General features: G+C 42.8%; 2 protein-coding genes across 9 annotated transcripts; both read left to right on the forward strand.

Annotated features, from left to right (window-relative positions):
* Positions 1 to 863: 863 nt before the first annotated feature.
* On the forward strand, positions 864 to 12,083 carry cacng7b (calcium channel, voltage-dependent, gamma subunit 7b). 2 transcript variants are annotated; one of them, XM_035408362.1, is made up of 6 exons: positions 864 to 986; positions 3,171 to 3,366; positions 3,485 to 3,571; positions 3,879 to 4,019; positions 6,913 to 7,058; positions 8,610 to 12,083. In XM_035408362.1, the coding sequence occupies exons 2-6, from the start codon at positions 3,171 to 3,173 to the stop codon at positions 9,084 to 9,086; spliced, it is 1,047 nt and encodes a 348-aa protein (XP_035264253.1). In that variant the 5' UTR covers positions 864 to 986; the 3' UTR covers positions 9,087 to 12,083. The 2 variants fall into 2 exon arrangements, with proteins under 2 accessions (XP_035264253.1, XP_035264177.1); XM_035408286.1 differs by having other exon boundaries at positions 889 to 986; positions 3,071 to 3,366.
* Positions 12,084 to 13,548: 1,465 nt separating this feature from the next.
* On the forward strand, positions 13,549 to 26,102 carry cacng8b (calcium channel, voltage-dependent, gamma subunit 8b). 7 transcript variants are annotated; one of them, XM_035407747.1, is made up of 7 exons: positions 13,549 to 13,958; positions 14,291 to 14,333; positions 17,644 to 17,973; positions 18,637 to 18,864; positions 21,960 to 22,043; positions 22,213 to 22,353; positions 22,899 to 26,102. In XM_035407747.1, the coding sequence occupies exons 3-7, from the start codon at positions 17,952 to 17,954 to the stop codon at positions 23,717 to 23,719; spliced, it is 1,296 nt and encodes a 431-aa protein (XP_035263638.1). In that variant the 5' UTR covers positions 13,549 to 13,958; positions 14,291 to 14,333; positions 17,644 to 17,951; the 3' UTR covers positions 23,720 to 26,102. The 7 variants fall into 7 exon arrangements, with proteins under 7 accessions (XP_035263638.1, XP_035263718.1, XP_035263554.1 ...); XM_035407827.1 differs by having other exon boundaries at positions 13,549 to 13,790; XM_035408000.1 differs by having other exon boundaries at positions 13,559 to 13,705.
* Positions 26,103 to 27,654: the final 1,552 nt, after the last annotated feature.

Raw genomic sequence — 27,654 nt, forward strand, 5'->3', positions numbered from 1 at the left:
TTCTACACTTTTCACCAAGACCATTTTTTAAAAAGTCCTGCAAAGACTCGGTCCAGAATGCTCGCAATGCTCTTGTACACTACACCGTAGCCGAATCCAGTGCACAGCCATTCAGTCAATACGACGGTGCCGTACACATGCACAAACACTCTGAGAAAGTGCTGTGTAGGCTCACAGGAAGGCAGAATAACCTGAGCAGAGTCAAGCAGAGACACAGTGCGCCTGACTTTCATTCACAGTAGCGTGAAAATTAACAGGAGGCATTACATTGGACGTGAGTGACTCATTGGCTAGTAGTGACACTTTGTCATGCTGATTTTCAGCTCAAGTCTGTCAGTCACTCTCCTCTGATATCCTTATGTTGTGTTTTCATAATCATACACAGACATGCCATCACTCTCTCTGCAGCATATAGTTTTCTCAATGTCCCGTGTCACTGGCTGGCTTGTACCCTGTTTTGTTTCCACTGGTTTTCTTGCCTACAGGTTTTTCTCTTAGCCCCTTTCCTCCATCCCATCATGTCCTGCATTTTCATGTGTTAGACTTGGTACTTTTTTAAACTAGTATCTTGTATAACCCCCACGCCCCCAACACACACACACACACACACACACACACACAAAACACCAAAGCTACCTATATTTGGTAGTCATATCGGTGTTCTCCTCAATCAACATCTTTCCACTCCTCAGTGTCTTCCCTCCGGTTCTTGGACCCTATGTGCATTTTTCCTTCTCTTCATCTCCCTTTTCTGTCCTTGTTCTATAGAATAGCTCACTGGACCGATTCTCCGCAGTGCTGAGAGAAAAGCGAGTGAGATGGGGGGGGGGGGGGGGGGGGGGGGTGGGGGCGTGAGGGGGGGAAGCACATACGAGAGAGAGAGAAAGAGAGAGAGAGAGAGAGAGAGACTGCAAAATCCGCCAAACCTCGCTGGCGCGCGGATCCTACCTTCTGTCCACCATTCACCAGTCAGCTTTTTGGAAAGGGTGAGTGTGTATGCATGGTGTTTGTTTATGATTAATATGTACTGTAATTGCCGGCGTTCACATTAACAGTTATCAATGTTATATCAATAAGGATATCGTACACAATATTGATTAACACCTTATTCGGTAATGCCCGTCGTGTAGTTATTTTACGGTTAACAGTTGATTTTGTCTGTAGAAGAGAAAGGTTGCTCTGTTGCAATCGCAGCGAGCTAGCTGACACACATAAATTGTATTAAATATGCATGTATCGATCTGTCAAACAATCTCTCACCAACCATATGTAAAAGGAACGCACCGCTGTTTAGCCTAATAAATCGCCTTTAGGTCTGTTCTCTCTCCTCGCCTCCCGTCTCCAAGAGTCTGTGTGCGAGTCGACATGCGTCTGACATCGGGATAAATTCAGATAATGTTTCATTGATTTAATAATTAACGAACGATGTCGTTTGATTTAATCTAAACTGCATCGGTCAAATTTTCATTCGACTGCACTGGACGCATGTAGCTTGGTGTTGCAATGCATTACCCCAGTAGGCTATATGCGGAGACTATAAAAATCTAGAAGTCTTCAGCACTAGACTGTATGTATTTAGCATTTTGCTGCATCCCTTATTTTCAGAATGTGTGCGTAGGCCTGTGTATCTTGTGTGTGAATGCGTGTGTGCCTGTGCGAGCGCGCTTGCATTGCGTACTGCAAGCGGTTCTCGTTTTGTGTCGGTCTGATTTAAAAAAAAAAAAAAAAAAAAAAAAAATTGGTTCAATAGCAGTTTGAGTCAATGTATGTGGATTCTTGCTGCTAATATGTGTGTATAAGCGTTCCGTGTTTGATGGGGTGTTACAATATGTAATTGGTTGGTTTTTATACATGCTGTGCAGTTTATGAACAATTAGTGTGTGTGTGTGTGCGTGTGTGAGAGAGAGAGAGAGAGAGAGAGTGAGAGAGAGTACTCCTTTCCTTTTTTGGGCCAAGGTCTTTCCCAATATTACCCTATATCCATCTCCTTTTTTCTATCTCCCTCTCACTTTTCCTTACTCTGTATCGGCACACAGGAGTTTCCCCTTCTTTTTTCATGCCTTTAAATATTGTTTTAAGGTGTATCAGGTTGCACGCCTGCTTGTCGCGAGCATATTTTGTCGTTTTTTTGATTTATCTATCCACTCTCACTGTTTGAGGCAGCTGCTTCTATCCTCTTTCCATATACCCTTTATTCCATTCCACCCGACAGTCTGATCAGTTATAGCAGCTGGACACATGGAGGACACATCTAGTGAACCTCGGCTCTCTCTCCTCTTAGCAGGGGAATCCACTGTCTGCCCTTAAACGTGGAGGCAGATAAAGTCCACGCTGAAATGTCCAGTCAGTCTGGTCTGCGATGCATCACCCCAGCCTTCAGTCCCCAGCGTCTGCCCTCATTCTGGCTGTTTTTCTCCCCCTCGTTCCGTTGCTGTCTTTCAGCACTACGGCGGTGAACAGCTCCGAGTGCTGAACTGAGTCATTTGCCTTCCCCCCCCCCCACCTCCCTCTCCCCTTCTTTCTCCCTCTTGCTCTTTTCCTCTCTCTCTCTCTCTCTCTCTCTCTCACTCTCTCTTTTCCCTGTCCCATTCCCTGCCTTCTTGCATCCCTCGTGAAGCCTCCCACACAAAGCACCATTCAGCGTTCGTTCTCCATTCATTGCACAATAATTGCATGTCCCGTGGGACACTGCTGCCCCAGCACTTTGCAGGTGGTGTTCAGGCGCACGCTAGAATCGGTAGTTTATTTTATACATGCTCACCCCCTAAGCCCCCCCCCCCCCCAACCCCCACCCCCTTCCCTGCCATGCACAATTTCTGTTAAATTCTCAGACAGTTGCTCTTACAAGAACTCTGTTTGTCTCATAAGAAAATCCGGACCAAAAGCTAACGCTTGCTCAGGGCGATAAAGTGCCTCAGAGAACTCCGTTTTCCGTTTCAAGCCACGTCGTCGCATGTCACATATGAAAATATCCTGCACTGGTTCGCCGGTCAGATCCCTGACGAGCCTCTGCTTTTGCGGCCAATCACAACGCAAGGGTCATCTCAGTACAGCCTTTCCTTTTTGCCAGCGGGAAGAATCGCAGCGGCATTCGTGCACTGCTGGGTTCCGTCCACCAGGGGGCAGGTGAGTCTAGCGACAGGCTCATGACTCCTATCACTCCCGCCCAGATGAGCTCGTGCAGCAGCCGGGCCCTCACGCTGCTGTCCTCGGTTTTCGGGGCCTGCGGCCTACTGCTGGTGGGCGTGGCCGTCTCCACCGATTACTGGCTGCTGATGGAGGAGGGCATCGTGCTGCAGCAGAACCAGAGCCTGGAGGTCAAGATGGCTCTGCACTCCGGCCTGTGGAGGGTCTGCTTTGTGGCTGGTACGTCTCTCATCTCACAGTTGCGCTCCATAATTCATTCATTGTAATTTGCCTTTGTAGAATTCATCGCCCTTTTAAACTCTTTCTCTCTCTCTCTCTCTTTCACCCTCTTTCTTAGGAGCAGAGAAAGGGAGATGTGTGGCGTCAGAATATTTCACCGAACCAGAAATCGAGATTACGACAGAAAACACAGCAAACATTCTAAGTATGCTGCCTTCACTGTGTGGCTTATGTACTGCATGCTCTTATTGCGCTCAGTGTTCTGTACTGTGCGTGATGTATATTGCTTGTGCACACTTAGAACTCAACAACCGGAATAATATTGCGTGCATCTCTTTGGCTTGCGTCACTTACCTTGGCTTTACCACGGTCGACAATCTTTTAGCCACATTGGTGTTCATTCTCCATTTAAATATGCAGTACGGTGATGTACCTCTAGAGCACGGAAGGAGAGAAATGGAGTGAACATTTCCAATCACGTCTCACTCTGGACTTTTGTTTGTCCCCCCCAGAGATGGTGAGGACAGCCACACCCTTCCCCATGGTGTCCTTGCTCTTCGTTTTCACCGCCTTCGTCATCAGCAACATCGGCCACATCCGACCGCAGCGAACCATCCTGGCCTTCGTCTCGGGCATCTTCTTCATCTTGTCAGGTAACCATGGCGATTCAGTTTCGCTCCTGTTACTATCAAACTGCAAACCGCTGGTGTACCATGTCTGCCAATACGCGGATACTTTGTGGACTTATCAGTCACTGGTGAAACTTTGGTGAAACAGATCTTATTGCTATAGTAAGAACACAGTGTTGAAATTTCGTATTTCTTGTGAATGTCCTAGTCAGAACTATTTTACCACAGCTGCATATATGATTTTTTTTATCACATATTTAAATGGTTAAATATTCCAATATTCCAGAATTACACACCCTCATTTACCCTCATGTTGCTTTTTTTTTTAGTTCTTTCTAACTGTTTCCATGTATGCAAATGCAATAAGCAAATGTAAAATGTAAGCAAGTTGCATGTTGCTCATACAGTTAATGTAGCTTTGGGGCTGTAGGCTGCAGTAATGGTGCACATCCCTGTTAAAAGGGAGAATGCTGAACCGTAGACTAGCTGTAAAAAGGCTATTCATGCTGCATTGCTTCTTGGTCCAGCCGAAGACCCCATGTTGTTACAGTATTTACATTTTTTAACACAGTACAATAGTACAAAGCAGTATGCAGAATACTGCAGAATACTGCAGAAATATACTGGTCCAATGTATTGTTGACCGCTGGTTAGGAAAATTTCTCTGTTCAAACTTGAACCTACGTATTTATGGCATGATTATTGTGGATAACTACGTTCTTTGTTGCATCCGTAGTGGACGTCTGTAGTGTGGTGTCTTCAGTCTAACACAAGCAAGTAATTTTTAAAAACATTATACACAAACATTTTACGTCAGAGGTACCATTTTATATAACTGGAAAAATACATTTTTATGCACATGCAGAGCAGAGCTGCAAGTAGATTTGCAAAAATATGTTTTTGTTTGGTCTTTGTATTCACGTGACATAATTAAACGGGGAGACCCAGAACATGAAAAGATTCTGTTTGGTGAATAAGTCTTAGCCCAACCCTTCTAACTTTCCCCCAAATGAGACTGTACGACACAGGGGCTATTAAGCTACACTTTGTCTTGCTGTGCTTCTCCCTGCATATATCTCTAGGGATAATGGGGCTGGTCTTCCCCACAAAACAAGTTGTAAACGCATCGGTGGCTCTAATGGAAGCATTTTATCACGTTGTCAGACAGAGGAGGCCGCGTAGCCTACTTCTGCTGATTTTTGGTAATCCGAGGGTTTCCTCCTGTGCTCGCGCCATTTTGACCTAGAACTGTTTGTTCCCCATTACTCCCCCAAATGAATTTACTGAAACTCTGAGCTGAGACCGAAGAAAAGTGGTGCTGTGTGGTTCTCATCTCGGGCATACACCCCCCCCCCCACCGCCCCCCACTCCCCCCAGCAACCGGCAGAGAGGAATGCATCACAAATACAATCAAGGGTTGAAATATTACCAGGTGCTCTATTCTTAAATGTCAAGATGATATACAGCAACTTGTATTAAATATTTAAAAATAACAGCCCTGGAATTGGAGTTCTCCCAATTTGTATTATTTTGTTCTTTAGAATAAGGAATCCATGGAAATAAATATGAGAGGGCAAGGGTGCAGCATCTTTAAAGACACCATTTCAGCATGGGAGACTTTGTACTTTCTGCGTCATTTAAATTATTATTTTTTTTTAAGTTAGAATTGTAATTACGAAGTGGCTGGTAATATGTAGGTGGGAAGAAAAAGATAAAATTAGTTTTCTGACTAATTGTTATTCTTGTTGTGGTGGTGGCGTTATTATCATTAGATTAAGTGCACTTAGACTTCTGATTTTTAAGTTTTTTTTTTTCCAGTTTAGATTTTTGTAATATGTTAGCTTAAAGTTTTAATAGTTGTCTCTTTCAGATGTACAGTACTTGCGCATTTTCCAGAAATAGAGCGATTTACAGAAAAATGTGTCGTCTCTTTCCGTTGAAACAGACGAGCCGTATGACTCACGGTGAAACGAGGCTAATATAGCCACAGAACAACAACTGGGAATAACGATTTAATGAGACATCGTCGTGCTTCTGAAAACACACCAGTGCTTCGCAGCGGCCCTGGTTTACGTGGCATCCCGGAGTGGGGGCTTTTCAGCGCGGCGTTCGGGAGTGGGAGGGGTTAATATTGCAGAGCGCGCTGCAGCTTGGCTGGCGTGTGAGTGAAAAAGCACAGAGAGGGGGAACTCTCCCTCTGGGGAGCAGGGGATGGTTTTAGCTCTCGCGCGCCCGCCTTATTCATTCCGTTTGCCCGTGTCTGCCTCCGGGGCGACGGGCGGCGCGCACGCTTAGCGGGTCTCGCTTGTGTTATTTATGCGGTGCCGCGCTTCTGCGGGGGAAATTTCAGCATTCCACCTGGCATTCGAACCCCCCAGCCCTCGAGTCACGTGATCGGGTTTCCGTGGTTCCTCTGGATTACCCCTCCTCCTCGTCCTCATCCACATCCTCCTCCTCCCTCCCCACCTCCTCTCCTCCCCCTCCTGCTCCTCCTTCTCCTCCTCTCCTCTCCTCTTTAGTGTCGCTCTGTAACTCACTGTCAGCCTCGCTGGGCCTCGCCATCTGGTGGGGTCGGCGGCTCGGCGCGGGTTGCCCGCTGCCCCTGCCATGTTCAGCGACCGTAAAACGCTGCACCCTCCGCCCCCCCCACCTCCACCCCCACGTGGTCTTCAGCCCGGCCTTGTGCTACTGCTCCCCCCATGCTGGGCTGAGCCTGGTGGTGGGGCTGGTGCTCTACATCTCCACCCCCCCCCCCTTTTCCCTGGTGGTCTTCAGCCTGGCCTTGTGCTACTGCTCCCCCATGCAGGGCTGAGCCTGGTGGTGGGGCTGGTGCTCTACATCTCCACCCTCCCCCCCCCGCCCCCCCCTTCCCTCGTGGCCTTCAGCCCGGCCTTGTGCTACTGCTCCCCCCATGCAGGGCTGAGCCTGGTGGTGGGGCTGGTGCTCTACATCTCCAGCATCAACGACGAGGTGATGAACCGGCCGCGCGAGCCCGAGCAGTTCTTCCACTACCACTACGGCTGGTCCTTCGCCTTCGCCGCCAGCTCCTTCCTGCTGAAGGAGGTCAGCGTCACCACCGCCACCGCCGCCGCCATTCTGGCCCCACTCTGGCCCACCATCAGTATTCATCGCGCGCTTCAATAACACGCCGTTTCGAAGCGAAAGCGCTCCTGATCCATTATTAAAATCACATCACTGTACGTTACGCTGATGCCACTGCAGGCCCGGTGATGTTCTGTGGTAGGGATCGCTAACTCGATTCCTGGAGAGACGAAGGGCCCTGCTGGTTATCTGCCGTTTGAGTGCTCGGGCGCTCAGTTGAAGTCACTGATTGGATAAAGAGTCCACACACACCTTGCTTTCGAGGCTTAAATTGCTGCAGGTTAAAGGAAAACTACAAAAGACACTGTAGTCCTCCAGAAACTGATTTTGAGATCCTTGTTCTACTGCAGGACAGCTTATCTAGGATGTAGGTTAAATTAATTACAGTGAAGCTAACCTTAATTAATAGAATTCAAATGATTAATTCGTTCTTTGTATTTCTACTACAAAGATCATTTTCAATTCAAATCTGGAAGGAGGAATTCCAGGGCACAGATGTTTGTTCCTCTCTTTTGATGTAGTCCTAGCTGGCAGGTATGCTTTGGTCTGTACTGTCTGTTCAGGTCAAACAGAACTTTCTCACACTGTTTTTGCAGATTTCTATTGGCTACTACTGTCTGTTTTTAGTGCTTATCTCAATGCAAGCAGATTTCTTTGCTTGTTACTGTGTAAGATAATTAGGTAGAGCATACTTTGAAATAATTATGGCCTTATTTTGATGCTTTGTTTAAAATAAACTCCACATTTTCCCTGACCACAACTCTGAGGACTTCTGGGGCCAGTTAAGGTCAACACTAACCTTCCAATAAACTTCTGAGTCATTGCTCTGATTAGATTCGAAAGATAATAGGTTTGATTTTAGACTGAAATGTTTGCTGCACCTACCTCAATTATTATGTGCAGCCTTCTTCTAATTGGAAAGATGACCCCAAAGAGAAATGCACAAAATCACTTACAGTACATATTAGTGAATAAGGTTCATAGTATCCTTATTTTTAGCATTTGTCTAATGGACTGTTGTTTCTTGATCAGCCCACAAGACATTTTAACCTGCTAGAGGGAGGACCCAGCTAACACATTCAGTTTCACAAAGAAGTGAATTAAAACAAGATAGAAACATGTAAAAACTAAAAGAAGGAACCTGTGGTGTCCTTAAAAAATTGTATCCCTATACAGTATAAGCCATGAGCTCATTCACGTCAGTGAGCTCCCGGCTCACCGTGAGTATAAATCTGTGGTCAAAGTGTTTTTGAAAAATGTTAATATGACGCTGTAGAGTGAAAGCAGACTGGGCTCTCTGTAACACAGTGGTGTGTTCTAGCTCGACCTTCGCAGGTTCTGTGATTGCCCTCACCTCTCTCACTCTCTCCGTCTCTCACACACTGCCAGCAAGCCTTCACGTTTATGTCCAGTGCAGGCTGACTGTGAAGCTCAAGCTGTGTTGTGCTAACCTTAACGGACACCCCCCCCTCCTCCCCCCCCCCTCCCCCCCTCTCTCCCCCTGTCCTTCAGGGAGCCGGGGTGATGTCGGTTTACCTCTTCATGAAGCGTTACGCTGAAGAGGAGATGTACCGACCTCATCCCGCTCTTTATCGCCCCCGGCTGTCCGAGTGCAGCGACTACAGCGGGCAGTTCCTGCACCCGGAGTCCTGGCCCCCCCCGCAGAGGGGCCGCAGCGCCTCCGAGGTCTCCAGCGACATCTCCATCCAGCTGAACCAGACGCCTCCGCCCCCGCCCAAAAGCAACCCCCAGCAGAGCCTCCCCCCCGGGGTGATAGGGGCCTCCTCGGGCTCCTCGTCTGGCATCAGTTACCAGCTGCCCCCTCCCTCCTCTTATCCCCACACCCACACCCTGCACTCCACCCACACCCTCTCCCACGCCGCGGCCTCCATGAGCAATCCCCAGTCCCTGCCCCTCGCCATGCCCCCCTCCGCCGTGCCCCCGCCCCGCTACCACACGCACCTCCGGATGAGCGCCTCGCCCTGCTAGAAGAAAAGGAGCGAAGGAGGAGGGGAGGCGTGCCATGGATGAAGTGCAATACATTTTTTTCCCCACAGACACATGCATTTACACAGAGACAGAGGGGAGAGGGATTTGGAGGGGGGGTCTTCAGCAAGGCAGAGGTTGAAGGGGAGAAGGACAGAGATTGATAACCGATAGAGAGTAAAAGATGATGACATGCAACTCCACTAAATGTACGCTGCATACAGTGTTTGGGGCTGGAGGGCCTAGTGTAACATGCTACAACAGCAAAAAAAAAGACAGTGGAGAAACTGAAAGGAAATCAGAAAGGCAACTAGTGAAAAGAAGTGGGGGAGGGGGAGAGAGGTAGAGAGCAATGAAGACAGTTACAGAAATATAAAGGGCAGTGGTGGTGGGAGTAGCTTTACATGACACATGAAATGCAAAACACACACACCATTTTACACAAAAAAAATGAATATGCATATAGACATATGCATATATGGTATGCAAACCGACTATAGTTATTACCTTTATTGTTAATATTATGAATTTAATCATTTCTTCCCTGAACTCTGAGAAATATCTTACTTCCACTTTCACTCTTTCTCTGATGAGAATTATTATTATTATTATTGTTATTATTATTATTATTATTGACTGTGATTTCTTGAATAGAAAATACTGACATTGGGAAAAGTGACAGGTATGCTGCAAGTTAGTTTCAAGATAATGTTCCTTGATGCCAAATTTCCCAATAATTTTGAGTAAAAGTTCATATTTACACAAGCTATGCGGATCCAGCACTGTGTTACATGTTTACATTAGAGTGTAACTTTTTTGCTAGCATAAAACATGTTAATCGAAATAGAATGTTACCATGTTTCCCTCATTGTAATGATAATAATAATAATAATAATAATAATGATTATACCAGCATCCTTCAGAACGAAGAGCAAATTAAAAATGGAATGAAAGTTGAAAGTAAGAAAAAGAGGCGGAAAGATTTTTTTTAAATGAATGCATACAGTGTACACTAATTCTATCTCTAGTTTAATGAAAAAATATTTTGAAAAACATAAAGAGAATACAATTACATTTAATAAAGTAAAGAATTTCTAACGTAAATGAATCTGCATATAGTTAAAAATGTTGTACATAATAAGTTCATGTAAATAGGTACTAAAGTACTAATGGCACAGGCAGAAGGATATACTGACTGACTGGTACATCAACTTGAATTAAAAGGTCATATTACTGTGCAGTCTCTCTGAAATACATGTGTGCAATATGTTGTGTTCTGAGGCAATAATGGCATATCTCCCATGCACGTGCAACAGAAACCATGACAATACACTCCAATAAACACAGATATAGTAGAACAGTAGTCATAGTGTAGCCCTGTCCAGTAAAGACACTCAAGTGGTTGTTAAAATCTTTACAGCACAGTACACACACACACACCTGTACAACTGCCAATGTACATTGCATTCTCATACAGTGCAGTACAGACAATCACAGTACTTTACTGTATCTTTAGACATTGGTACAGGTCAGCAGCATGTAGTACTTTCTGACATGATCATCAGGATTACCTATCACTTCACCTTTATTGCACAACATTTTTTTTACCAACATACAGAGTGATGTGGTTTGACCTATGCTGTGTTTCAGCGTATGTACATGTATGACCTTTGAACCATAACTTCTTTACTGACTGATAGATCAAAGATAAATGGCCTGGCCAGAAGTTCATATTTTGATGAGGTCCAAATGCAGTGACTGTGTTCATGTTCACCACAGCAGGAACATTACTTCCAACGTACCCCACTAGCGCCCTCTGGTGGAGTGAGTCCCACTCTGCTTGTGTTTCTCCAGTGGCTGTGTTGGGCCTCAAGCAGTTTGGCGCCATTGCAGTAATCACATACAAGGGCAGAGAGTGGAACCGAATGGCTCAGATATGCAAAAGAGGAGGTTTAGCTTTGCTTTCTGAGTCAGGGAGAGTGAAATTCTGCAAGTTAAAATGGTGTCTTCAAAGGCATTAGTGGAAACCTGAATACTGAATTCCAGCAATTTCAAAGATTCAGCTAAAAGGAAAATATTTTAACTTAATTAAATAATTAAAATTATGTTACAACCCAATGCTGCAACTATGTTCATTGTTTAATTGCATTATGATATCAATCTGTATATATACTGTACATATAAATATGTATAAATATTATATAGGTCCATTATTTTATTTCATTATCCACCAGAAGACTGTAATAATATAGTAGTATTAGAATGTATAATCAGGGACACAGACTGATTCCTGCTGGAAGGGAAATACAGTATAACCTAGTGTTATGATTATCGATACAAAATGGTTGCACGTGTGAATGTGTGTGTGTGTGTGTGTGTGTGTTTGTGTGTGCATGTGTGTGTATGCAAAAGGTTTGGAAGAAACCATTTTTGTAATCAATCCATTTCAATTGGCACTGTAAATGGTAATCCAATCTGGTCATTATCACAGTGCATATGATTTACAGACGTGACAGTGACTGGAATGTGGGCAAAGATGATGGCGTTTAGGGTAAACTGAATTCATTCTCCTCTCCTTTTTTCTTCAATTTATCTTATTTGTCACCCACTTTATTCTTTTCTTTCTCCTCACATTATCCAGGTTTTTTTCCAATTCCTTTTCAGTTGTGCTTCTGTTCGTCATTACCTTGGCCCTCATCCAACTCCTTCCATCTTCTGTTCTCCCCAGTTCTTTTTGATCTCTTCTCTGTCTCCCTCTCAGTGAGCATCAGAATAAAACTGTGCCTATCTCAATGTTCTGTTATTATTTGTTATTTTCATCCGCACATGTTTTTTGCCCAACAGTGCACTGATACGCCAGAGGGATTGCTAGAACCTACAGTACATATATTTATTCTGATTAATGTGACTATGGTCAACAGTGGTACAGGACCTATACTTGAGGACTGTGATGACAGCTGTCTTCAGATATTCAATAAAACTGGGGAGGGGAGGAACACTGTTCTGTCTACTTACCGGTCTTTGTGTCTTGTTAATTCAATACCCTTATGTCTTTTTGAGTTTGCATATGAAGTGAGGATGGTAAACGAGATGGTATGACCACCAGTCAGATACAACCACACGTGACCTCTGAATCACGTCGATTTGGTTCGTATCAGCTCATTGCCAAGCGCAATGAAGGAGGTCCTGGGTTATACTGGTAATTGAGTTGGCTCATAGCAAGCTGAATTTTTACGCTGTCTTTTTTTTTCTGTGTACAGCAGACGTGCTGAACTGAATGAATAATTTTCGTCAGCCCTCTGCAGTGCAGCACTGAGTTAAGCCAGACCGTCACCGTGTTAAAGCAAAACACAGTGTGGTCATTTCTTTAGTGGTGCAGTAGCCTAAGGGTAGTGTGCAGCTGAAATGATGTACAATACTGCTCTCTCTCTCCCTATCTCTCTCTCTCTCTCTCTATCACACACATACTCTTGCTTTTTCTCTCACCGTGTTGGTGTGTGTGTGTGCGTGCGTGCGCACGCATGTGTGTGAATGAATCCTGTGAATGCACAGGACAAGATGAGTTAAAATACCACAGACAAATTTCTATTCAAAATATGATTCCTAGAAAGTGACTTTCGTTCGGAAAGAAAAATGCTGAAATATTTATCAGTTGCTAGCTTTTAGGATTGGTATGGCTAGGTTTTACCGGTGGGTGCATAACAATTTCAAAGGAAGGCTCTCTATAATAGATGGCGAGCGTGCGCACGCATGCACATATGAAGTTGAGTGACTTTCATTTTACCAACACCATTACTGCATGAAAGACCTGTCACACTACATTAGCTCTCTTCTGCTCACTGTGTGTGTGTGTGTGTGTGTTACAGAGGGGAGAGAGAGAGAGAGAGAGAGAGAGAGAGAGAGAGAGAGAGATCTGTCCTGTCTGATTCAGTACTCTGAAGGCTCTTATGTTTGAGTCTGCATGATGTATTATCGCACTGAATTGGGACTTCTCCACAACACTGAGTGTAGTACACGACACTATAGAGAGCCATAATGGCTCGTAATTTGAAACAGAGGGCATTTGACTTGGAAATCATATGAATTACTCATTCACTGCTCGTTTCAGCATTTTGCGTATCAGCGTATTTAACCCCGTGTAAAACTCACAATTTGACACAACACTGAGCCTAATGGACGTCGTCACGCCATCGCTCTCTTCAACGCCACGGAAACCCTGACAACTGGGTTCTCTTCCCCTGCGTGAGCATTAACGGAAAAGGACGAACATTAACGAATTCCGATGTTAAAAGGCCTTCGATGCTTTGCGCTCTCGATCGATCTGTCTTCATTCCATTTTGACTTTCGTTTCATTTATTGCGTCCAGAACCACTGTCCTCTGCTGCGACCGGGCGAGCCCCTCACCCTCCCCGCTCTCTCTGTTATGCCCCAAAGCCCCAACCTCTCCCCCTTTTCTCTCTGTAGAGCTCGGTTATCACAGTGTTAACTCTGGCAGCGCATTTCTTTGGAGAGAGGGAGAGTGGAGTGGCGCCCTCAGCATCTATAAGAAGAATCCATTTAACTGCTCTATTTCACTGAATTGGTCAAAATAACATCGACAAGAACAACAATATAGCAATAAGGTACTCAGAAAGAGTCACGTATTGGCTATATATGGGCGCGCGCACACCTGCAACTGGAGTGAGGGGGCAAAAAGCTGAAAGAGTGGTTAGTATCCGAAGAGATTTGGGTAGGACCCATAATAAAGATATAGTGATCTGCGGAAATGTTATATGTCTGTTGCAATCCTCCCGCATCCTTTGGGAGGTCGGACGTAACGAGTTGCTTACCTCGCGGTCTCTGTGTAAGGGGTAGAAGAACGGACAGTCAGACAGGGTGAGAGTGCAAGCCAAGAGAAGTGGGCACATTTTGACCAAGACAACAGAATAATAATTGAAAAACAAACACACACGCATACGCGCGCGCGCACACACACGCAGAGTGCAGGCAATATGTACAGTTAGTGTTTATACGCGTGCATATGAATGTTTAGTATTTATAAGACTAACCCACCACATTTAACAATAACGTTTATGTAACTGATAAACAATACCGTTTACATCATACGTCATTTATTTTTCGACAATTTCGGTGTATTCCCCCATATTCTCGTCCTCTTCCACCCCCTCTCTTTTCTCTCCATCTCATTTCCATCTCCTTCTCCGAAGTCTGACGGTCTCCAAAAAGGCAACAGAAATATAAACGGTGGAGGTAAGATACATATTCTCTACTGGTTTGCTTTGATCAAGGTTAGATATTGTACTGAGTTGATGGTACGGACGTGTTAAGGGACACCGGTTTACTGTTAATATATCGCCATAATAAAAATATGCATTCAATGTGATTTCCACAGCACCCAAACAACGCCAAATTTAAGATAGCCGACGTACGCGAACACAGTGAAGTAGAGAATTATTGACCGAGTCATTGACCGAGACATTTAGATTCTAAGTAGATAATCATCAGATATGCATGTCTGTTGATATGTAGCCTAATACAGGCACATTCACATGTGTCTGCGGTGCGAAAATAATTGCTGCGCTCATTGTACACTTCAATACACGGCTTATTGAGATAACCATAATAAAATTTAATGTCTTTAGAATATCTCCTGGTTTTAGAAGTGATGTGTTAAAACTACACGTACTATAGCGTAACAGGGCGTCCATTTTCAGCCGTGCAGTGTCGTATACAGTACGTGAGGTATTTTGCTGAAAGTTGTGCATAAGGCATGTTCAACATGCAGGCTTTGCCTACGAATTTGGAGTTTCAACTCCACAGTTCACAGGTCTTACATTTGCGCGATATGATCGATACGACACCTCAAGAATCTTAAGGCACATTGAACTGTAACAGCATGTGCCGCCACAAAAAACACTTTTACTTCGCCACCTTCCCCATCGTCCGCTACCATCTCTGAGTTTACTGTACTGTACACTTCTAAAACACAGGCCTTCCAGGTAAACCACAAGGAAAAAAATTATTCAAAACCACAATAGACGCATGATGCTTCTGTTAAGAAACTGTGATGCAATACTCTTTCTGCAGCATCACAGCAATACAATGAAAATTTGACCATTTAGAATAACGTCCCTCTCTGATACAGTATGATGTCTACTGTGAGGTTCCTGTTACTACTGTATACTGTAACATGTTGCTGTACTCTTGTGTGATATAGCCTAGCAGTGTCATAATATGATTTCACTGGTGTTTCACCATTGCCACCCCTGGAAATATAGTGGTGTATCAGCACACACACCCTCTCTAAATATGAAAACCAAAATGTTTTAATATTTCAGACACCTTGATAAGCATATTTTGTGTAAAGTGGCCATGCAGTACTGAAGAAATTACCACTTGAATGTGGTTTTAATGTGCTTTCTAGGGTGTCACATTGTTGAAAAGTATGATGCATTACAATGCCATGTGCTCTTGATCTGTGACCCATATTGTCAGCACTTTCACAAAGTGTAGAATTTCTTGCAGACTACATTACCTCAACCCGCCATTGGAGCACTGACCGAAATCAAACTCTTTCCAACTGAGAATTTAGTGGAACAAGAACATTCAGCAGGGTCTCTGTTATCCTACAGTTATGCATGTAAAAATACCATTGAGCATCAGATGCAAATGGAAATGTAAATACAAGTGTAAGGCTATACTGGCATGATCAGATACAGTATATAACAGATCATTTGGGATTCAAGCTACAGCAACTTTCTTGTGGTGCATCGGCAGTACATGGCTCCATGCAATTAACAGAGTTAATTCATGAAAAATTAAGCAAATGCGTCTCGATTGCAGGTTTCAATGTGATTTTCACACGTTTGCATCTGGAAGACTTTAGCATTTCTTTGTGTTACATATTTTGGAAGGTTTTAGAAAATAGGAACTGAATCTCCTTTAGATATTCACACACACACACACACACACACACACACACACACACATCACACACACGCACACCACATACACACACACACCACACACAAACATCACACATACATACACCACACACACACACACACACACACACACACACACACACACATCACACATACACACACATGAACATGCACACCACACACACACACACACACACACACACACACACACACACACAAGACTGTGTTCTTATGAGTACCCAATATATAATTCAGCTCTAACACATCACTATGCCCATCATTTTTAAGTATCATCATTTGTTATTTATTCCCTGATTTGCTTTCATTTATGAGTGCACATGGGTTTTTATGGTTTTTCTTAGCTTCAACAGATCGTACAGCCACACTAAAACTATTCTGTGCAGAAATAAATTAAGACTGTATATATTCATATATTTAAATATAACTTGTATATTTATATTTTATACAATTCCATGAAATACGTGTTATCCATGTAATTAGTTACAAAATAGATGACACAATTAAGTCCTTTCTCTCAAGTATAACTGTTTTCTTTTGGGCTACAGAAAATGAACACAGTAAACTAGTTTGATCAGGGCACCATATTGCATTATAAAATATTAACACAGTAGCCTTGTGCTGTTTTATTAATCTTGAACTCTGTTGGATTACTGCAGAAAAAAATGTAAATTTAATACAAAACTATTGAATCATAGTTTAGCCACCCTGCTGCTACATAAGACCAGGATTCGAATTACGGGGGGGGGGGGGGATTGGGGGGGTCTGACCCCCCTAATTAAGACTTGGACCCCCCCAAAAGAGGTAAAAACAACAGGTCGGGGGTGTCGAAACATTTATGTATCCTTCTTACCTGTAATCGTAAATATTACAATATATTTCCCATCAGTGGCGTCGCTAGGGTTGGTGTCTAGTGACGCCACTGATGGGAAATATATTGTAATATTTATGATTACAGGTAAGAAAGATATATAAATGTTTCAACACCCCCAACCTGTTGTTTTTACCCCTTTTGGGGGGGTCCAAGTCTTAATTAGGGGGGTCAGACCCCCCTATTCCCCCCTATAATTCAAACCCTGCATAAGACACATGAAAGGTAAAATCGCCTGCTCATTGGAAAATAACCCAACAGTTTCAAAGGTGATTTGGACATGTTTAAAGTCATGTTCAAGGGCATTTCGGTTGATGTATTTTTAACTTGAATGGATAATGTTCAGACCCCCTGTCATACATTGTCCAGCATTTCATATTCAATTAATTCTATTAAATATAAGAAAAATTTCCCCTCCCATCCCTCTCTCTCTCTCTCTCTCTCTCTCTCACTCTCTCTCTTCATCACTCTGTATTCTGATCTAGACTTTGGAATTCAATGTTGCCATGGTAACAAAATAGAAGTCCCCGTTCTTTTTCTCACTCTCTGTATTCCTTTATATCGACATCCATTTCCTGAGGCCATAGGAACTTTGTGTTTTTTCTCTACATTGACAGAAACTGATCACATACTTGTGTGTAAAATAATATGTCGCTGCTCCCTCTTTGTCTCTTTCAGCACGGCCATGTCTTTGTCTCATTTATTTCTCTTCCCTGTTTCGTTTTAGGAAAATAACATTGACTCCTGCTATGAAAACACCAAATACATGAAGACAGATATTTCTTTTAAAAATCAGTAGAAATTAAAGGGGGTCCAGTGCCTGAGTGAGTGATAGTGTGTGGGCGCATGTGTGTGTTTGTGTGTGCATTTGTGAATGTGTGTGTGCCCGCACTTATGAGAGTGACAGAAGTATAGGAAGAGAGCAGGAGCTGAGGAGAAAGAGGGAGAGGGGAAACAGTCAATGGATGCTTCTTGGACAGAGGCAGACGCACACTTATCACCGGCGAGGAAACAGCTACACGCAGAACTGAGGGGATGGAGCGAAATCAACCCACTGGTAATTCTGCAAAGCGGTTTACCTTTTTTTTTCTCGTTGCATATTATGCAACTAAATTTAATTTGATCAGCATACAAAACGAGTTGCATACAGTGTTAAATCAGTGCTGCAGAGCACATTTGACTGTCACAAGAGCTAATTTTACCCATTTTGAATTTGAACCTTTTTAAATTAATGCTGGACATTGTATAATGTAGCATAGTGCCACCTGTTGTTCATTATATACTATTGCAGGTTACAAATGTGTCCTTCCGCCTGTTATATACTCTGTACAAATATGTTGTGTTAAATATTTCCTGTCAATGTGGTCCATTGAGACTTCAGTGATATATTATAATGTATAATGTCCATCACTGTCACATATAATTACCTGCTTTTCCTAGTACTGTTTGCTTTAAGTAAACAATCAACCTTATTTTGTCCCATGTCATTTTACGTTAGGCTAATATTAACTATGCGTTTCCAGCTGTCTGTTCTTAATGGAAGCTTAAAAAATTAGCAGAATTAATGCACTACGCTATTAATTTACACGTTCTGTTTCAACATCCACTCCATCATGCATGCTATCGTCTATCTTTGTCTTTGATGTTCCTACTGACTCCACCTTAATCCGCACACTGACATGTCCCCTCTCTCCATTCCTCCCTCCCTCCCGTGGCTCAGCCATGGTGTGGTGTGAGAAGGGGATCCAAATTCTCCTGGCCACCGTGGGCGCGTTCGCATCCTTCGGCCTGATGACGGTGGCCATCGGGACGGACTACTGGCTGTACGCCCGCGCCTTCATCTGCAACAGCACGGCCAACCACACCCACGACGACCCGCACAACAAGGACCGCAAGGACCCCGGTGCCCTCACCCACTCCGGCCTCTGGAGGATCTGCTGCCTGGAAGGTCAGACACCACTTCGCCTCGTCGTAGAAAGTTTGAGCCAAGATGGCCGCCCCGGGTTGCAGTGGGATGACATTTGCAAACATTACAGTAAGCCTGCAAAGGTAGACAATGATTTGTCATGAGATTCATTGGAAAAAGTAAGATATATTTGACATAATAGTGATTCAGTTCCAATTAAGAGGCTCAGTCTCGTTTGGCTAAGTTTAGAGGTCATGGGCCCCGTGGAGGATTTAGACAAGATGGCTGTCCAAGTGTGGTGCTTTGTAGCAATTGTGTGAAGGAAATGGTAAAGATTTTGTTTATTTTGGTTTATGTTATCTTGAGCTGTTTTTATTTTTTGAGTTGTTGAGTGATAGGTATAGAGACAAAACATTATTGGTTGCACTTGGCTTAAAATGAATTGGATATTTAATGCAGTTGACTACAGGGCTTTTCCACCGCTTTCGTGTGTTCTGAATTGGGGAGAGTATTCATTCTGACAGAATTCCTTTGGGTATGTATTGGTAAATTCATTGAATGAAACACATCATTTTGGCTCAAACAAACAGAGCTGAATCAAAGTGCCAGTGGCTTTGATTCAGAGCCAAAATGGTGCACTTGGAACATGCAGAATATCCAGGGGCTGACTTGACCCACCCCGTTTCTTTTTTCCAGACACTGCCATGGACAGCTCTGAGCAGACATCTGTCCATCCCTCCCCCGTTCATCTGTCCCTCATGACTTCATTTCCCACATTCATCCAATCAACACCAACCATGCTGTCATCATTTTCCATCTGTCTGTCTGCAGTATATCCACAAGACTTGAGTGGGTAGCTATTAATCTGCCTGCTTGTCTTAGTGTCTGTACTGTACGTGTCATTTGTGTGTTCAAGAGGGTTGTGAGATTCAGCAAGATTTCACTGCATTTAAAAAAGCCTAAAATTACCATATATCTAATCATGTTTGGGGGTAATTTTATGATTTTTTTAAATGATGAAAATGCTTACATCTGTAAAACAGATCAGTACATGATTAAACTGTCTGAATATGTAGCGTCTGGCTGATAACATGTTGATGTTTAATCAAATTGTGTCAGTCGATGTATGGACAGTGTTTTTTTATGGACCATATTATGTATTATATGGATCGCTCTCGCCCAGTTCAAATCAATACCATTTATTGGCATGAAATACATTTTTAGATATAGAAAAACAACTAAACAAAAATATATATAGCCAGTATGGACAAGTTAATGACAAGGTAGTTTAATGTTATAATGATGATGAGGATTATTATTATTATTATTATTATTATTATTCTAGACCAAGCTATCCATAATTAATTTAAGTTATTGATATAACAGTCCATCTAAATGTAATAATAATTTAGTGCTGGGCGCTGAATGGTTACTCACTGTCCCTCTGGTGGTAACAGGCCTTCCCCTTACAGATTTTGTGGTTTTCTTTGCTCGTCTTGAAAATGAAATCATTTAGAATTTTGTGAAAAAATATTAAAAGACGTTTTCATAATTAGGGAATATTTTCACAATATAGGGGGCTGTGCATATCTGTCTCAGCCTAATCTTGGCAAGTAAGACTATCTGTGTTGGTATTTTTTTTAGTTCAATGGGTGTGGTCACTGTGTACACGCCTGGAGAGGATCAGTCTCTGCTTTCTATTTCTGGCGAAGAAGAGGTTCTCCAGTGCACATCTGCTATGGGGAGTGTCCCCTTGTAATCCAGTTTCTTTGGTCATTTAGCTTATTTATTCGAGAATGATTTAACCATTTATTTGACTCTGATTAGGAGCTGTGAGGTTTGTATTGGTGTATGTTAATGTGGAGAGGTTTAGGACCAGCTGGCTGATGTGACACCTGTCTGGACTGAGCTCTTTGTGTGTAGAGCACTGTATTATAAAGAGTCCCATGGATGTAACTTAAGACTAATAAACTGGATACTGGAAACTGGAGTGAGAATTGTATATCTTCCTAATTCAATCCAGTACGCATTATTGTGATATTACTATATTACTGTGAACTGAGAATATGTTTTCATAAAATTCTTCAGGAAAATGTTTTTTCCCACATAGTGTATTTCATCCTGAGTGGCCTTCATATTTTATCACCATTAAGAGCAATATGCAGGATGGTAATACAATGCCCTCCACAAGTATGGCAATGGTAAAATTTAGAGTGAAATCAATTATTTTTGTTATATACTAAACCCTTTCAAGAGTAGGGTTTTTGTATGTTTTTTTTTCAGAACCACATTGCTTTCAGTTGCCAGTAGCGATTGTTACATCAACATTAGAATGTTCAGTTAAGAACAGTCAAATCACATATTTGTGATCTTACTCTTTAACGCAGTGGTTCCCAAGCATTTTAATCTGAGCCCCCAAAAATGAGTATGTTAAGTCTGTGGGCCCCACATCTAACTTTATGCTCAGGCCAATTTCCTGATTTAACTCTGAACACATAGGCCTAGATGAGACGGTAGAGCACCTTAAAGGGTTAAGGCATTTGAAATGTCATGGTATTTACATGTGTATATGGTTTACCATTTTACAGGTACAATTGTTTTTGTGTTGAGTCCCCCATTTTCGGCTGTGCAAAATTAAGTTAATGGATGACTGGCAGGTGTACAATTGTTTCCTTTTGCATTGATTGTTTGCCCAAAACAGAAAAAAGAACATAAAGAAAATAACAGATTTCACTCTACTGTTATCACATTTTTGGAGGGCACTGTATATGCTCAATTTATAAATTCTGCCTCTGTGGACATTTTCTTTGAATACCTGACTATCAGACCAAATACTCTCAAATGCGCTGATTTACATTGTAAGATAATCTTGACCAAGTGTGCTATTTTCAGGCCGAAGGTAATTTAATGCATGTCCTAGGGTAGTGTTTCCACGAGTAATCATCATCTTTGCCCAATCTATAGTCTTTTGCATAATCTTTTAAAAATCTACTAGCAGGGCCCAGTTCTGGCAGTATTGCTCCTGCAGATCCAGATTGCCCTCTCATGGTCAATCCATATCCCTCTCTCACTCTTTGTCTCTCTCTCTCACTATCTACTGATGAACCTTTACCTTCCTCTCTCTTTCTCTTTTTCAGGGTTGAAAAGAGGAGTGTGTTCACAGATCAATCATTTCCCAGAAGATGCTGACTATGACCACGATGGAGCGGAGTATGTCCTGCGTAAGAGATGGAGCAATTCAACAAAGGCCCAATTGGATTAGCCGATGGGGGATGATGAGTACTCAGCTAGGGGTGGGGGGTGCCTCGGACGGGGTGTTAGATATGACAAAAAATTTCACTGGATTCAGTCTCACATGATTTAATTTCTCTTGTTTGTCTTTTTTTGCAGGTGTAGTGCGGGCCTCTAGTTTCTTCCCCATCCTTAGTGCCATACTCCTCCTAATGGGTGGAGTGTGTATTGCTGCTAGCCGGTTCTACAAGAGCAAGGGGAACATTGTTCTGGGAGCGGGCATTCTTTTTGTGGCAGCAGGTAACCTCCCTCACACCTGGGTGTGTGCCTCTATGCCTCTCTTTCAATGCAGGTAATTTATGTAGTGACTGTCATCTAATCAGAAAGGTCACCCGAGAGCTTGGTTGTAGTAAACAGCGATGACCTGGGACAGCATCTCAGACAGGGAAGGCGAGGCATCGTGTAGCTTGTCACCTGTGGCAGAGCTAATTATGTGGCCAGATCAGTAGAGCCTGTTCTCCGGGGTTAACATCCTAGCCTTTCAGTGAGAGCCATGAAATCATTATTGCAGTACAGCGTCACAAGGAATTGTTGGTTTTTTCTTCCAATTTGGCTGAGAGGTAAGAGTGCCTCCTACTTGTATACAGACACCCCTTCCAGCAGCAACTTTGTCCTGCTAGGAGATGCCGTATAAAAATGCTGACCAAGCACAATGCCACTTAGCATTAGCTGCCTGGAAGGAGAAGGCCACAGGATGGTAGTGCTGCCTTCCCCTTCCCCTCACCTCTGCCTTCCCCTTCCCCCTCCTTATCTCCATCGCCCCTGGCATTGCCCTTCTTCTCTAGGCCTCAGCAACATCATCGGCGTGATCGTGTACATCTCCGCGGCGCTCGGCGACATCTCCCCGAAGAAGGACGAGGACAAGAAGTGGCACTACTCCTACGGCTGGTCCTTCTACTTCGGCGGGCTGTCCTTCATCCTGGCGGAGATGGTGGGCGTGCTGGCCGTCAACATCTACATCGAGAAGAACAAGGAGCTGCGCTGCCGCTCGCGCACCGACCTCTTCAAGAGCACCACCAACGCCGTGCTGCGGCTGCCCAGCTACCGCTTCCGCCAGCGCTCGCGCTCCAGCTCCCGCTCCACCGACCCCTCCCGCTCCCGGGACCACTCCCCCACGGGCGGCGGGGGCAAGGGCTTCGGCCTCACCCCCTCGGCCCTGCTGTCCCAGGCCACCGTGGGGCCCTACTCCGTCTCCACGCTGCCCAATCCTCACTCTCACTCCGCACTGGGGGGGGATATATCCCTGTATACCCTTTCGCGGGATCCCAAACTAGGAGGGTTGGGGACCATGGGGGGGCCGCCCATGTACGGGACAGTGGACCGGGCCACTCTTTACCAGCTGCATAATTGTTTCCCGAAGGAGGGTGGAGGGGTGCTGATGACTGGCACCTTGCCCTCTCTGTCCAAATCCAACAACCCCTCACTGGCTCAGAATTCCTCTAATTCCAATGCCCTCCTCCCCAATTCCTCATCCACATCCGCCCCCTCTTCACAACCCCCTTCCTCCGCAGCTGAGAGAGAGAGAGGGATGAATACTCTCGATAGACTAGGGAAAGAGGAAAGCTCCAACACCAATACTCTGAACAGAAAGACAACACCAGTTTAGAGGTTGGGAGGAGGGATACAGCAGAAGGGAAGACAGAAGTAGTTAACATTAATGATAGATGGAATGGTGAGAAAGAGCATTGGAATAAGGGGAAGAAAAGAAATGAGGAGGGACAGGTCAGCCCTCCTTTCTCTCTTGGGCTGTAGTGAAAATGAGTGTTAATCGCAAGAATGATAATAACAACAACAGTTATATTTACAATGTAAATCATTTGTACTGATGAGACTATATTGGCTACAATGGTACTGTAATATTTGGTCTATCAATAATTTTATCTCTGGAAATTATACCCACTTTTAATTATATTCATTTATTAGTTTGATGTGCTTTAAGGCAATACAATCTCTCCACGCTGAATCGTGTTGTTGTTGTTGTTATTGTTGTTGTTGTTATTATTATTCTAATAGTTATTGTTTAATAGTTATTGAGTTTCAGTGTTTTCAGTGTTGATTTTGAACCCATGGATTTTATTTTATTTTTTTTCACATTTTCTGGTAAGGTAAACTGATTTCTTGCACAGTGACACAAAAGCTAATGATGTCATGAATGAGTGAAAAGCATGTGTGTGTATGTTTGTGAGATTGCTGAGAGTGCTGTTGATACTCTTCTTCTTCTTCTTTTTCTTCTTATTATTATTGTTTTGATGGAAATGGTCTTGTTTAGTTGAAAATGTGTTGTTTTCTAACTTACAAATTTGGTGAGACAATTTTTATCGTAACTGAGTTTTTTTTATTTTTTATAACAGTAGCATTACTTTTATTATGATGAAGCATAGTAGCAGTTTTCTTATTAATGTCATAGTTTGGAGTTTGTTTTGGAGTTTTAAGACAAATATGAATCTCCACAAAATAGAAAAAACACATTTCCTCCAAGAAAGAGTGTTTGTGTGTGCTTGTGTGTGTGTGCTTGTATGTGTGTGTGTGTGTGTGCGTGCGTGTGTGTGCATGCGTGCCTTTTTGACTATGAGAAGAAAAGCTCAGCGAGAGAGAGAGAGTGAGAGCAAGAGAGACAGAGAGAGAGAGAGAGAGAGAGAGAGAGCAAGAGAGAGAGAGAGAGAGAGAGATGGATCCACAGGAGCAATACTTCCAGAACTGTGAGTTTTCAGAGTTATTTTATGGGATACAATCCCAAACAAGGAACAGATGATTACATTATCTAGATTATATATAAAAGGATTGTGTGGAACAAAGTTTTAGAAAATGTTTGTATTCTAATAATGTATAACTATATAATTGATGAATATTTATGCACCATTGGTCAAAAGTATGTCCTAATAATAAGGACTAGTTTTGTCTTTGGGGATGTCACAATTTTATTGATTATATTCTATTGTTGAACTATCAACAATACAAATTTTGCTTGAGAAATGGCCTGCCCAGCTTCAGCTAAACAAGTTTGAAGAGGTATCTCTATTGTGGTGTGTTCTCATTCTTCCCCTTTTCAAGACACAGAAAAGACTCATTTTAGAAATACTTAATCTGAACACTATTTCATCTGAACACTGTTTACTACCACTAAACGTTTGACCATTTGCTTACCTTTATATTCATATGTGCATTCATAAACATTGTCTTAAACCTTGTCTGCCTGCCTCTCTTCCGTTTCAGCTCAGAGCACATTCGCTTATTTCAACTGAGGCTACCAAACAGGATACAGTTGAATCATGTCTGTCACAAATATGGAATTTAAATGGGTAGAAACTCGGTATATAGGTTTGCATAGTTACAATTAAATAAATAGACTGGTTCATTCATAAGTATGACTGTTCAACTATGTAAAAAACAATATTTTATATATATATATATATGAGAGATTTACAAAAAGAAGAAAAACACAGTTTATGGCTTATTTTGTTCTGCTGTTTGTATAACCATCTGTAATATATAATATACATTTGGACAATGCCCCATACTACCATAAGCAAAGCTGGGCTACATTAATCTGTTCATTGAGTGTAATTTGAGCTCCGAGTGTCAGTGGACCAGTAGAGGGCAGTCTTTCCCATGAAATAGAATGAAAAACAAAATCTCAGTACAAAACAAACTGTGATGGGAACACTGTGTTATAGGATATGCTTTTTTTGCTGAAAGCTTAAGGACTTGACTACAAACTGAGCTGAGATACTGTACCCTTGCATGTGTCACAAAAATTGGGGATCCCTGGTGTCTTGGTGAAATTCACACCCTCAATGTGGCCATCTTTTTTCATCACCATGGCTTGATAATATCTCAACACCTCTGCTCTAATGTGTTTACAGTTCTGGAACAAAATGGCTGCCATAAACACCCAGGTGTGTGCTACACAGTTTAGTAGGTTGCACAGCTCTACTGTAAAGCACTTATAGATCCTGAGATGATACATTATATTAAATTCAACCCAGTCACCTTGTCTTACTTCTTTGTTATTATTATTATTATTATTATTATTATTATTATTATTATTATTATTATTATTATTATTGTAGTTGATGTTGGCGATGGTGGTGTTGTTGTTATTATATAATATTAAGTCATATTTTAAGGAGTTGAGGAACAGAGATGGAGAATGTCAGTGTGAGAGATTTTTATGAATATCTTCTGAGATATTACCTATAAGCTCTGCAGTGTGAGCCCTTCATCCATAGACTACCCGAGCGTGTTTTGGGAATGAAATAAAATAATGCAGAGTTGTTTAATCAGCTGCCCCATGTAATGTATGGTTGTTGGCTATCTTGAGTTTGATACACAGGTTTTGTTAACAGAAAGGATCTTGCGGTTGCTGCGTCTTTCACATTCAGAAAAGCAGATAAATATTATGAGACACGCACCACACTGCCCTCTGCTGGCTATACAAAGAAATAGCCAATAGCCACACCTATAATGGGAATTTTTAGTTCACTTCAGTTATTAAAAAAAAAAAACCCTTTTCGAATTTAAATTGCAACAGACCTTTTACTCATGAAAAATATCACACACACACACACACACACATGCTCACACATGCACACGCATGCACACACATTTACACACAAACACATGCACGTGCACACGCACAATTTATGCATCACAATATTAAGCATTTTAAATATAGACTCCCTTATTTATATCTTTTTTGTTTCTTTCTAATGTTTAATACCTAAGACAGGCTAAACAATTTTTTGTTGTTGTTTTTAATAGAAGTTTTTAATATAATCTTTAATAGAGGCATGTATTTTTATAAGTCAGCTTAACAGGAAAGGTTCTCCTTTAGCACAAAGTGCTGTATTTTTGTGGTATGGCCGTTTCCTCAGGTTGCCTTCGACCCAAAATCCATGCCCAGTACACACTTATATAGAGAGTCAGTACGTCTGTGTAAAACTATTAAACTTCTATATATACAGTGAGCGCGGAGTGTCATGTAACTGGCACGGTTCATGTTTCAGTGGGCCAAGGGCAGGAGGTAGTGAAGGAGGCTAGAGGTTAGCACAGTACAAACACACAGACTGACCAAGAGGAGGCGGGAGGGGGTAAAGGGAGAGAAGAAAAGGGATTTAGGCAACATGAACGGGTGCTGCTAAGGGAGTATAGGGAGGAGCTGCTGGAGGTAGAAAGGCAATGGTGTTCCAAGAGGGAAAGTGGGTTGCTTAGTGGGGAGGAGGGGGGGGATAGTTTAAATTCACGGATTATGTTGCCTATCCATTTCAGCTCCATGCACTATGTGCTCACATGAGCAATGTTGCTAATTTTAGAAGAAAAGCAAGAGAGAGAGAGAGAGAAAGAGGGCGAGAAAGCAAAAGGGAGGTTGAAGGCGAACTGGATCTGCAGGAGCAATACTGCCAGAACTGGGCCCTGCTTGTACATTTTTAAAAGACTATGCAAAAGACTATAGATTGGGCAAATATGATGATTTCTGTAAAGAAATTGCATTTCTTTTGGAAACACTACCCAAGGACATGAATTAAATTACCTTTGGCCTGA

Source organism: Anguilla anguilla, chromosome 1, assembly GCF_013347855.1.
Source record: "Anguilla anguilla isolate fAngAng1 chromosome 1, fAngAng1.pri, whole genome shotgun sequence".
Classification (NCBI taxonomy): domain Eukaryota; kingdom Metazoa; phylum Chordata; class Actinopteri; order Anguilliformes; family Anguillidae; genus Anguilla; species Anguilla anguilla.

Excerpts from the sequence above, each read along its gene's own strand:
- cacng7b (XM_035408286.1), top strand. The coding sequence starts at position 3,147 with ATGACTCCTATCACTCCCGCCCAGATGAGCTCGTGCAGCAGCCGGGCC. Across the intron at positions 3,367-3,484 it reads GAGGGTCTGCTTTGTGGCTG|GAGCAGAGAAAGGGAGATGT; the intron begins GTACGTCTCTCA and ends CCTCTTTCTTAG. Across the intron at positions 3,572-3,878 it reads AAACACAGCAAACATTCTAA|AGATGGTGAGGACAGCCACA; the intron begins GTATGCTGCCTT and ends TGTCCCCCCCAG.
- cacng8b (XM_035407663.1), top strand. The coding sequence starts at position 17,952 with ATGGAGCGAAATCAACCCACTG. Across the intron at positions 18,865-21,959 it reads GAGGATCTGCTGCCTGGAAG|GGTTGAAAAGAGGAGTGTGT; the intron begins GTCAGACACCAC and ends TCTCTTTTTCAG. Across the intron at positions 22,044-22,212 it reads TGGAGCGGAGTATGTCCTGC|GTGTAGTGCGGGCCTCTAGT; the intron begins GTAAGAGATGGA and ends CTTTTTTTGCAG.